Source organism: Sciurus vulgaris, assembly GCF_902686455.1.
Source record: "Sciurus vulgaris genome assembly, chromosome: 17".
In the NCBI taxonomy this organism is placed as follows: Eukaryota; Metazoa; Chordata; class Mammalia; order Rodentia; family Sciuridae; genus Sciurus; species Sciurus vulgaris.
This window is the reverse complement of record NC_136478.1, coordinates 19013187-19025837: the sequence shown is the minus strand read 5'-3', so window position 1 is coordinate 19025837 and position 12651 is coordinate 19013187. Positions and strand designations below refer to the sequence as shown.

At 35.5% G+C, this 12651-nt stretch overlaps 1 protein-coding gene across 1 annotated transcript in view; it reads right to left on the bottom strand.

The window, feature by feature from the left end:
• Positions 1 to 1297: 1297 nt before the first annotated feature.
• The window catches only part of TERB1 (telomere repeat binding bouquet formation protein 1), a gene marked incomplete at both ends in the record, with an annotated part of 37834 nt that continues 26480 nt past the window's right edge, over positions 1298 to 12651 (bottom strand). Inside the window, 5 exons of the mRNA XM_079119732.1 lie at positions 1298 to 1485; positions 5000 to 5065; positions 5356 to 5505; positions 10783 to 10878; positions 11158 to 11222. Coding sequence (XP_078975858.1) covers positions 1298 to 1485; positions 5000 to 5065; positions 5356 to 5505; positions 10783 to 10878; positions 11158 to 11222 — 565 coding nt within the window. The remainder of the gene's footprint in view (positions 1486 to 4999; positions 5066 to 5355; positions 5506 to 10782; positions 10879 to 11157; positions 11223 to 12651) is intronic.

Sequence of the window (12651 nt, the reverse complement as noted above, 5' to 3'; positions counted from 1 at the left end):
AAACAGCATCTGACCATTCTCGACATAAAAAAGGTGATATAGCCTGGATGATATCACTAAGGATTGCCAAAGACCAGGCCAGAAACTGCTGATGATGATGAGGCCTGCTCCAGTCAATACAGGATGCCATCATAGCTATAAGCTGGGGGTGACCTAAAACAGGAAGGATTGCCTGAAATACTGGATGACAAACTGTGTTGACTAAATCTAACAAGATAAAACTTAACAGGTGCTGCTAAAGTCCTGTAGTATGGCCTAGCAAATAAGGATAATTTATTTTCAATTATTTGAAAATTATAATATTGAGTTGAAACTGCCTTAACTATAATCTGAGTTTGTTCATGTAGAACACCAAGAAGTGTCTAGTTCATAAACCTTACAGGTTCACAGTCCAGCCACATTTCTTAGGGTCACATTTCTCTTTGGACACATTTTATAAACAGATGGTATGTCCAGTGGTCAATAACTAAGGTAGATAGCACTGTTATGCCTGCATCATGTTATCCCATTATCACAAAGACTAAAAGATGTACAGGGACAGAAGCAGAAAGCAAGATACTTTTAAAAAGCTAAAGCAAAAACACACCAAAAAGTGAACCCAATTTTATGATTAGTTTTTAGAAGAAACATTTTGGCAAGGTACACTAGCAAATGCCTGTAATCCCCTCCTAAGGCAGGATTGAAAGTTCAGAAGGCCAGCTTCAATAACTTAGCAAGACCCTGTCTCAAGGGAAAAAATAAAATAAAAATGGCTGGGGATATGGCTCACTGACAGAGCACCACTCGGTTCAATACCTAGTATCCCCCTCCAAAAAAAAAAAAAAAAAAAAAAAAACCATTTTAATTAACAAAATGTCAAACATTGATTTAGTGTGTGGGAACTTCAGTTAGACAGCTTGAGAAACTATTCTCTGAGTTCTAGGGAGGGAGTTTGGTTGGCACTGAGCAAAAATACTAAAATCCCCATGTCCATAGAATGTTTATTGCAACATAAGACCAATAATTTTTCCCCTCTGAGCCATGTTCTCTGAGCTTAGGAATTAAAGCATATTCCTAAACAAATATGTCTGCCCTTATGGAAGAACTTTATATAACTATGCACAGTGAAAATGTATTTGTTTAAAAAATATTATAATAATTTGAAGAGTTCCAGCATCACAAAAACTGTTTAATTAAACTTGTCCTTGTTGCTATATTCCCTGCCTCATGGGGGTTTAAAAGAATATTTAACATTTTGTATCTTTCAAGGCACCATATATTTTAAGTCTAAACTAAAAACTGACAAAGTCTTTTACAATCAAGGAGCTGCACACATGGGGCGTTTGATCAGGTTGTGGTATTTATGAGCAAGGTCCACAGCTGTCCTTCCTTGCTGAAAGGGGAAAGACCACAAAATTGAATTCCAATGATTTCCCATTTTCTTAACTCCACAGAAAAGGTAATTTACTTCTTCTCTGGTAAAGTTTTTACGAATTCTTCGTTTTTCTGTAATAAGAATTGTAGAACATATTAGTACTTGCTGGAAAAAAAAAAAAAAAGGAGTCTTCTCAAAACCCAAATGAATGCCTAACTTAGTCTATGGATATAAACTAGAGTGAAAATATTTCATGCCTGGGATTTTCATCAGATGAAAATCTGCTTCAATTTTTAAAAATGTGAGTGCCTACTATTAAGTTAGGTGCTACCACTGGGACTTCTTCCATTACTATACCAATCTATTATAATGATACATGTAACATCTTTCCATCAAGAAACAAAAGTTTATAAAACATTTGGTTAATTCAACATTCCTTTAAGGATAGATAATAGCTTACTTATCTTATAGACACAGTCTTCCCAAAAAACTCCATAACTTTATAGAAAAGAATACCAATACTTGTTAAATGTTAGGTTTGATTAATATTTTTAAGAATAAGGGTCCTCTGAAATTTATTTTTAAAAACTTGTTCACTATCTATATGGGTGCTTAGCTTGATCAAAACTCAGAGATAGGCCACATAATGGTGAAGGAAGTTTCTGACTATCTGGATTAGGGATACTTTCTAAAACAGAAATAATACACAGTTGGTAAACAAATATCTTTTGGTGATGATTACTAGGAAGCAGTTTTCTTCAAATTTAATTTGTTAGTAACTCATGTAATCACTGTTAACTCATGTAATCATTGTAGGTAGATACTGGAAAGGCGTTTGTTTGTTTGTTTGTTTGTTTGTTTGCAGTACTAGGGATCAGTATATGTGCATGCTAGGAAAATGCAATACCACTGGGCTACATCCCCAATCAAGGAGTTTTTTGTATTTGCCCTTGAGGCTGCTATCTAGGAGGCATTGGTGTCATAATGCTGGGTTACCCTAAGAAATTCTTATCCTTGCAGGATAAGACTGTTGGTCATCTGCCCACCTTTCTAAGACAGAGCCACAGTTTACACTTTTTAAGACAGAAAAGAGCTGGGTATGGTGGCACATGCCTATAATCCCAACTACTCAGGAGACAAGAGGCAGGATAATCACAAGTTTAAGGCCCACGTGGGCAATTTAGGGAGACCCTTCTCAAAATAAAAATGGCTAAGGAGGGCTGGGGTTGTAGCTTAGTAGTAGAGCACTTGCCTAGCATGCAAGGCACTGGGTTTAATTCTCATCATCACATAAAAATAAATAAAATAACATAAAATAAAGGTACAAAAAAATGGCTAGGGAATCTAGCTCAGTGGTAGAGCACCCCTGGGTTCAATCCCCAGTACTGCAACAACAAAAGAGAAAATTTTACCACAGGCTGAGAAATCAGTGTAAACAGCAATACTTAATACTGTAATTTAGATTGCAAGCTCCAGAGATTTTTGTCTAGTTTGTTCACCACTGAATTCCAGTGCCTAGAACAGTATCTCAAACATAGTAGGTGACAGCTAAATATTTGTTGAGTAAAAAGTTTATTATTGATTTTAAAAAATTGTCTCAACATGTATCCCATTTGTTTACAATAAAAAAAAATTGTCTCAAAACTTATCAATGAAATTTCTTTTGGGGCTATCCAAGAAACAGTTTTCAGCTTCACTTGTTAAATGATTTGAACTCATTAGAATCAGGACTGTGTAAGTTAATAAAAGTTTTGGGATATCAAGGCCCTGGATTTGTTCGTGTAAAGTTCCCATTCTTTCTTTCTCCTTTCCTTTTCTTTTTTTTTTTTTTTTTTTTTCTGCAGTGTTTGGGATTGAACCCAGGGAGCTACATCCTCAGTCATTTTTTTTTTATGGGGGGAAGGGTACCAGGGATTGAACTCAGGGGTACTCAACCACTGAGCCACATCCCCAGTCCTATTTTATATTTTAGAGACAGGTCTCACTGAGTTGCTTAGTGATTTGCAGTTGCTGAGGTTGGCTTTGAACCTGCAATCCTCCTGTCTCAGCTTCCCGAATCCCTGGGATTACAGGTGTGTGCCGCTGCGCCCGGCCCCAGTCATTTTTGAGACAGGATCTCACTAAGTTGCCCAGGCTAGTCTTAAACTTGCAATCCTCCTGCCTCAGTCTCCCAAATCCCTGAGATCACAGATGTGTGCCACTACCCCAGCTTAGTGTCTTCTTAGAAATCTAAAACAGCAGGGCAAGTTATCGACTGGTTTTAGCTAAAGTAAATCTGACCTACAACACAAACTGTATTTATGAGTTGAATGTCATTTAACAGTGTTTAGGATCACTCTATATAATCAATGCATAATTATAATTATGCCTATTTCCTGAGGATCTACAGATGATTTTTACTGTGTAAAATTTTTAGTTGTTACATATTTGAAGACATGTTGAAAAATTTACTATTAGTTTGATGTTGAGTCCTTGTCAAGAACAAGATTTCCAAGTGTAAAATATCTTTATGAAAAAAATATAACCATATTCTAAGTGTCCACGGAAAATATGATTTCAAAAAGTGGGCTCCTCCATAGTGCTACCTCTTAACAACTGAGCCACATCTCTAGCTCTTTTTTGAGACAGGGTCTCACTAAGTTGTTAAGGCTGGCCTTGAATTTGTGTTCTCCTGCCTTAGCCTCCTAAATTGCTGGGATTACAGGCAAGCGCCACCATGCCCAGTTTACTATACTAAATTATAATTTAAACACAGAACTTTTTAAAAAAAGGTCCAGATATATATATAAAGTAAATCTGAAATTTCTTTCAAGGTTCTGGCATTGAAAATAGCTAAATAAGTTTTATGTGAGGCAAAATGTTACCTAGATGTACATGTCCAAATGTTTCTGTAATAAATAAGAGTGGTTCTATTGATGTTATTAATCCCATTACTTTGACTAGTAATGAATGTGCTATTCTTACTCTGCAGGTATCAGCTTCATATGAAAAGAAGAAACTGGTAATGTCTTTAAGTCTCTTTGATAAATGCTGAATGGTGCTAAACCTGAAAATATTAACCCTTTAGTTAAAATTTCAATAAATTAACTGTTTAAAGAAGCATTTTGATTTTTAAGTAGGGTATTAAAAGCTTATGCTATTTGTCTCTTCAATTTTGATTGTTTGAAGTGCTATAATTATGAACAAAAGCCTTCTAAAAAGTCTCTCTGAAGCACCTGTACATAGAATAATTTTGATCTTAAAAAAGAAATGTGAGGGCTGGGGTTGTGGCTCAGTGGTAGAGCGCTTACCTGGCATGTGTACAAGGGCTTCTGGAAAAAGGCTTGCATTTGAGTCTAAGTTCTGTTGTTTACTAACTTAAGAATTATAAGAAATAATCTCTATAAAACACCAAACACAGAACAGGTGCTTAAATACATGTAAGTTTCCTCCTGCTCCTTTCCCAACTGACAGGCAATAGGTGAGTAAACACCATGAAGAAGAGAAGAAGGATGTGTCTTTTCTTCAGAGGTATAACCTTCATCTGAGTCCAGGACTGTCATTTAAGAACCACCAATGATGAGACTGAGAACAATGACTCAGCTGCTCTCTTCTTTCTTAGAAATATATGAAATTTAAGTTTATTTAAAAATTAAATATATTCACTTATTTGTCCAGGAGTAGTAGATTCATTATTGAGTTGTTGTCTTCTACGTGGGGTCAGCAGAATTTCTGAAATATATAGAAAACATTTAGCATATGTACAGTATCAATCTAATAACATATTAATCCATTAGTATATTTTCATTTTACACCCTTCTGGTAGAAATCCTTAGGTGGATCAGGAAGAATTTTTAAATCTCCAGAGACTGTCTACTCCCTTGGTACATCTTAAATTACTGGTGGCTCAGACAGATTTTCAACATTATTTTACCATCTAGCTTTTAATACACATAATGCTTTAAATGACAGTTCAAAAGGTATAGTCATAATTACAGTTTTAAGGCTACTGGACTAATTACTTTTGTTACAGATAAGTGATTTCCTTAGTTCACTTTTATATCTGTCTTCAGCTTCCACAATGACTCTGTGACGATCACATTGGTATGTGCAAGAGTGCAAGAGCTTGCTAAAATTTCGGCTATTCAAGGGTTTTCCTACTGCTATGCAACCTAAAAGAAAACAAATCAAAGTGATGTAATAGATATTATAAAATATTCTATGAACATATCTATGAAAATAAATATCTATATGATGATAACTAAAGTGAAATCAGGAACTATACATATTTCAAACTATTCATATTTCAAGAAACTCAAAGTCATGCAAGACAGTAAAGACTACAAGTACATTACAATGAAATAAATGTTGAGATAGAGGTGTGAACAGTTATGAGGGAAGACTTCCAGGAGATGTGATCATTAATAACAGTTGTCTGTTTGAGCTGAGGTTGTGACTCAGTGGTAGAGTGCTTGCCTAGCACATGTGAGGCACTGGGTTTGATCCTCAGCACCACATTAAAAAAGTAAATGGAGTTATGTCCACCTACATCTAAAAAAATATTTTTAAAAACAGTTGTCTGTTTTAAACATTTTCTTCCTTACAGAAAAGTTTAAACACATCAGAGTAAAGTACAGAGTATAATGAACCCTCATGTATCCATCACCCAACTTCCGTAATTAAGCCATGGCTAATTAAATTTTATCTATACCTTTACCAATTCTATTCTATCCCCATGTGCACACTGGAAAGTGAATAAAAGTATCATTTTATCTACAAATACTGTATATGGATCCCTCACGAAGGGCTCTTTTAAACACACAAACAAAAGCGCGCACACACAATTATCATTGTACTCATCACTGTTCAAATTTCCCCATCATTTTTTCTTCCTTGCATCCCTCCCAATCATTTCAAAACCAATCATGATCCTAAGTCCACCATTACATTTTGTTTATGTCTTTTAAAATGCTTTTTTAAAATTTATGTATTTATTTGTGGTGCTAGGGGTAAAATCTGGGACTTCCCTCATGCTAAACATGGGTTCTAACACTGAGTTGCTTGTTTAATTTACCAGTTCTCTCTTCCTTCCTTGCCATTTACTTATGGAAGTCACCAGGTCATCAGTATCAGTTTCCCAAATGCTAGGATTTGCCAGTGCATCCTGGTTGTATCCTTTAAAATGTTCTCATGTACTAATAAACTAGTAATTAGATATAGATGATTGATCAGATTCAAACACTTGGGTGTTTTTGCTAGAATTCCTCACAGGTAGTATTGTATGCCCCTCTGTAACATACTAAGAGGAACAAAGTGTCCTGTTTTTTTTTGTTTGTTTGTTTTTTGTTTTTTAATGTTAAGATGGAAGTTAGAGTCAAGCCATGTTAGCCACATCCATATACTAGGAAATTATCCATTAGCCTGTTTCCTAATTATATTTGTGGTCATTGCTAAAGGATGAGAAGTTGGCAATGCAGATATTGACTCAGATGGGGGTATTTCAAGTATAATAAACATGAACAAAAGCACAGCAGTGTGAAAAAGCATAGTGTGTTCAGAGACTCATAGGTACTCTGATGTGGAGGTATAGGAAAAGTGTTAGATAAAAGTTAAAGCTGGGGGTTGCAGAGAGTTGCAGAGCCAGAGCCAGACCAAGAAGGGTTTTGAAAGCCATGCTATGAATTTTTAACTATCTTCAAGGCAATAGGGAGGAACTGAAAGATATTTATGAAGCAGGATGATGACATAATTTCTTTGTCTTTGGAGAAAGGTCATCTGACCCTCAAAGGATCACTTGAGAGGTTACTTCAATAGTCCAGAAAGTAAATGACAGGATTTTGAAACAAGGCAGTTGCAGGAAGAATGACGACATTTCTAAGCTGAAATTAGCAGGATTTGTTGAATAATGAACTGCTGGGCTAGGCACAGTGGCACATGCCTGTAATCCCAGCAACTGTGGAGATTGAGGCAAGAGGATCTCAAGTTCAGGGCCAGGGCAGCAACTTGGTGAGACCCTCAGCAACTTAGCAAGATCCCATCTCAAAAAATAAAAATAACTCAGGATGTAGCTTAGTAGTGACACCCCTGGGTTCAATCTCCAGAACTAATAAAATAAGTAGCTTCTCAGAACAAGGAAAACTTTAAGGTAATTCTCAAGTAATTCCATAATTGAATGGTAAGTTTGGAATAAGCGTAGCATATTTCTTGTAGACTTAAAAGCAAACAAATATTCAGTAAAATTTAGTAAGTGGAAGCAGGACAAATTCCACACAATTTTGAAAGCCAGGTAGAGGGGTAGATTGTCAGTGAGCTGCAGAGAACTACTGGGGGTTCTTTAGCATGGTGATACGATAAAAACACATATTAAGAAATTAATAGCAATATGAATATTATAGTTGGGGTTTGGAGACATTTAAGACCAAAAGACTGCTAGAAGGTTGCTGGAGTAATATAGGCATGAAGCTAAAAGTCCCATGTGGGAAAGAAAGAAGAACCAAATTTGATTGACTTAGAACTGGCTAGGCTGGGATAGAGCTCAGTGGTAGAATCCTTGCCTAGCATATGTGAGGCCCTGGCTTCAGACTCTAGTACTAGGGAAAAAAATTCAGAAACTGAGAATAAAATGAGAAAGAATAGTCATAAGTGATACAAGAGTTATATTCTGGGATACCTGAAGAACAGTGACAATATTGACAGAAATGAAGGTGCTGGGGGCAACTTTAAGAGGAAGAAAGTGTTTAGGATACATTAAGCTTGAAGTGGTTTGTTCTGGATACAACAGGAAAGAATATGCTACAAACCAATGTAGAAGTCAATTTTCTTTTTTTTTTTTTTTTTTTTGGTACTGGGGATTAAACTCAGGGATGTTTAATCACTGAACCATATCCCCTGCCCTTTTTACTTTTTGAGACAGAGTCTCACCAAGTTATTTAGGGCCTCACTCATTTGCTGAGGCTGGCCTCAAACTTGTGATCCTCCTGCCTCAGCTACTCGAGTCTCTAAAGGATTACTCCTGTGTGCTACTATACTTGGCTAGAAGTCAAATATCTTGATTCAAATTTGAAAATAATCACTAAAGGGCTGGGGACATTGACCAATGGTCATGCTTGCCTAGTGTATGCAACACACTGGGGTTGCTCCCTAATATCACACACAAAAATAAATAAGTAAAAAATTTTGAAAAGAATCAGTAAAATGAGCCATGATAGAACAAAAGTAATGGAATTAAGCAAATATTACAGATTATGTCTTATGAGAATACCTATAGAAATTAGCAGTAAGAGAAAGCTAAAGCAATAAGGTAAGAACCAAGTGCTGTACATATTTTATCCTTGTATCTGCCAGTTTGTTGAAATGAATAAATGGTCACTAGGGAAGAAAACAACCAGAAAAGAATCATCTCAAACAAACTAAGGAATGAAATGGAAATAACAGTTATAGAACATTCACTCTACCAACTGGATACTTCTTTTTTTTTTTTTTTTTTTTTGGAATTTGCCATAGTTCTTTGTGCAGTTTCCTTTTTTTTTTTTTTTATTGTAAACAAATGGGATACATGTTGTTTCTCTGTTTGCCAACTGGATACTTCTGATCAGAGGTTCCCAAAATTATTTGGTTCATGGTACTCCTAGGCCAAAAGAAATGTTTAACCATTCTATTAGGTCCCAAACAGCTTCTTAAGTACTTGTGTTTTAATTACTTAGCAGACAATTAAAAAAAATAGTACAACTAAGTTGTAAGAAAAGTATTATTTGTATTTTATTCTTATGAATTACATTTATCAGGGACAGTACAACTTCTCAAACATTGGAGTAAATTAATGATACTATAACTTTCATTCCTGTTCTACATTGATTTTCATGTGGTGTTTGCTTTTTATGACAACAACCACTAAAAACATAGCTTCACAGAGATTGATATTATTATACCAGGCATAGTAGCATACGCTGATAGTCCAAAACTACTCAGGAGGCTCAGGCAGAAGGATCACTTAAGCCTAGGAGCTCAAGGCCAGCCTGGGCAACATAGCAAGATGCTGTGGCACACATCTGTAATCCCAAAACTTAATAGCCTAAGGCAAGATGATCCCAAGTTGGAGGCCAGCCTAAGCAACTTAATGACACCCTTCTCAAACTTAAAATTAAAATTAAAATTAAAAGAGCTGGGGGTATAACTCAGTGACAGAGTGCTCTTGGGTTCAATTCCCAGTGGTGGGAGGGGGTTGGGGGAGATTTGGCATCCTCAAGAGGAATGTGATACAAACTAATGTTGAAACTATGAACTACCTTGAGTTAGGAGTTCATGAGTTGTCCATCAGATGTTGATTATTGTTATATTTCCCTTATAAAATTAAAAATATTGTGTAGTACTCTTGTGAGTTCATTAGAGAGCTCCAGGGAACCTGGGTGGACAATTTAGGGAAATGTAGCTTTAGACCCCTGAGAGGAAGAGACTTCAAGGAATAATAGTTAACAATGCAGAGATACTAAAGGAGATAAGAATTTCTTTTTTAAAGTCACAGGTTTTAAGGGGGAAAAAAGATTTCATGTAACTTTTAACACAAAAATAAGAAAAAAATATCCAAGTTTCAGAGAGTTAAGAAGGGGATAAATACCTGGAAGAAGCAAGAGAAAAATCTGGCAACAAACACTGGAAGGAAGAGTAGATGAATGCTTTTCAAGGGATAGAAAATCACAAAATACTTGAATTTTTTAAGATAAGGAAAAATTAGCATAGTTTAAGTGGCCCAAATGAAGTTAATGGATAGAAAGGAACCGAAGAGAAAAATTTTACAATTATTAGAGTTGGAAGAAAAGAAGATATGGGATTTAGATTATGGGTAGACATCAACATTAAGAGTAACAGAGGTAAATGTCTTCATCTGAAAGAAGAATGTGATGTTCTGAACTGAACCTCAATTTTCTCCATAGAGTAGATGGCCACAGTAAATGTGAACAAGAGAAAATACTGGAGTGTGAAGGAAACAAAGAATGGATAAGTACTGTGGAACATTTTCAGAAAAAAATTAATAATGATGTATGGGACAGTAGAAACATTAATGTATTTATTATAAATGTAAAATGGGTATTGTTTAGTACTTAATGCCTATAATGTGTACAGCATAATCCAGAGTACATACATATTTGCTCTCTGAAGACATTAAAAACCATTTTTCTCGATAAATTTATAGATGATATTGTGACAAAAAGACAATAAAAAAGTAATGAGATATTAACTGCATTGATTTATATAAACAAATGTTGGGAGCTCAGCTTGATGTAGCTAATACATCAAGGTAGGGTGTTAATTTGAATGCTTTGATGCTCCAGATTGTCATTCATTCAAAGGAAATGAAGTTTAAGTCACAAAGATAGAACTATTATAAATTCTAGTTAAATAATATCATATGATGCTTTAATTATGAAATAATTACAATTAAAAAAATTTACCTGAACACCTATACTTCAACATCTTGGAACAATTGTCAGTTGCTTGAAAACTGACAACTTCCTTATTTATTATGTCTGAACATAATATAAATGGATCTGGAAAAAATTATAAAATGTATGATTTTTTGATAAATGAAAATTCATAAGATTTATTAAATCTCAAGATTTTCATAAACTTTATCTCAGTACTACACAACCAGTCATCTTGGTGGATTAACAGAAAGATTTTAGATCTCAGTAAATTTACATCAAAAAGGCAAAGGTGTGGCCTATACTTCAGAGGGCAGATATACCAATGTAAATTTTTAGCTTCACCAGTCACCTAAATATCTGTTTTCCTGAAAAATCAAAAAAAGAAACATTTAAAAATCATACCTGTTTCTGGTAACTGCTGCTTTCTATTTTTGACAATATGAGTAGGATGTTTAAAAACACTGTCACTAAAAGAAAATAGGTAACAGATTATTAAAAATAAATTTAACTGTTTGGTGTGTGGACAAATGTTTCTGTAAGTCATGATGCAATTCTGGGTGTTGGGCAGGCAGGAGTATGGAGCCAGGATCTATCAAAATACTGCTATACTCTGAATGTTGAATATCCCCCAAAAGTTCATGTGTTAAAGTTTTAGTCTCCAGGTTGACATTATTAGGAGGAGCTGTGGATCTTTGAGTGAGGAGCTTGTAGAAGGTCCTCAGGTCACTGCGTGTGTACCCTTGAATGGGACTAGCGGACTCTAGCCCATTCTCTTTATTTTGTGGCTCATGAGGTGTGGTCTATTCCACCAGGTGATTCTACCATAATATGCTACCCTTGCCAAAGGACCCAAAGTAATAGGCACTCCCCCCACCATTTTAAATTGTAACCTCTAGAACCATGAGCCAAAATAAACCTTTTCTAAGTTAATTGCCTCAGTTATCTTGTGGTAGCAACAAAAAGCTAATACCTCTTCAGATTCTGCCAAAGTAAGGTCTGCAATAGTTACAGCCTTGTTTTCAGAACTGAAGTTAAACAAGACTTCAGAGGGCAATAGTATAGATGTCAGCAGAAACAAAGAATGAAAATAAGGAAGAAAGGAGGGCAAAAAAGGAGAGAACAAAATTAGTGGGAGTAAAAAAAGGGATACCAAAGTATTAAAAATAATCATTTAAGGAACTGCATTAAAAAATCCTTCCTGACTGCCAAAACATTTGTGATGAATAAAGCCTTCATAAATAAATATGTTTTGACTATACTGTCACAATAACAATATAGAAAAGGTCAAGAGCTAGACTAGAAGACAGATAAAGCAAGAGTTATGGCTATAATATCTATATACATATATTTGTAGGAAGTACTATATAGGAGGGGAAGTATCAACATTTGTAACTCAGCTGATATTAATATTATAGCATTAACAACAGCTGAGGTAGAAATATGGTCAACACAAAAGGAAGAAGGGTATATGGGTGGAAGGTTTGGATCAGAGGGCAATAGTTGGACTCAAAACATATCTCACCACTGTGAAATTCCACATCCTAAAAAATCAAATTAAAACTAATACTGGCTGTGGCTCAGTGGTTAAGCACCCTTTGGTTCAATCCCTGGTACCAAACACTAAAAACTAAACATAGGGCCTGTTAAGTTGCTGAGGCTGTCTTTGAACTTGCAATCCTCCTGCCTTAGCCTCCCAAGTCAATGGGATTACAAGCATGCACTACTGCACCGTGCTCCTTTTAATTTACAGTTGAGATAGGGGCTCAGTAAATTGCTAAGGCTGGACTCAAACCTGTGATTCTCCTGCCTCAGCCTCTAGAGTCACTGAGATTATAGGCATGTACCATCATGCCCAACAAGTTTAGTCTTGAAAAGGAACAAAAAGGGGTAGTTATG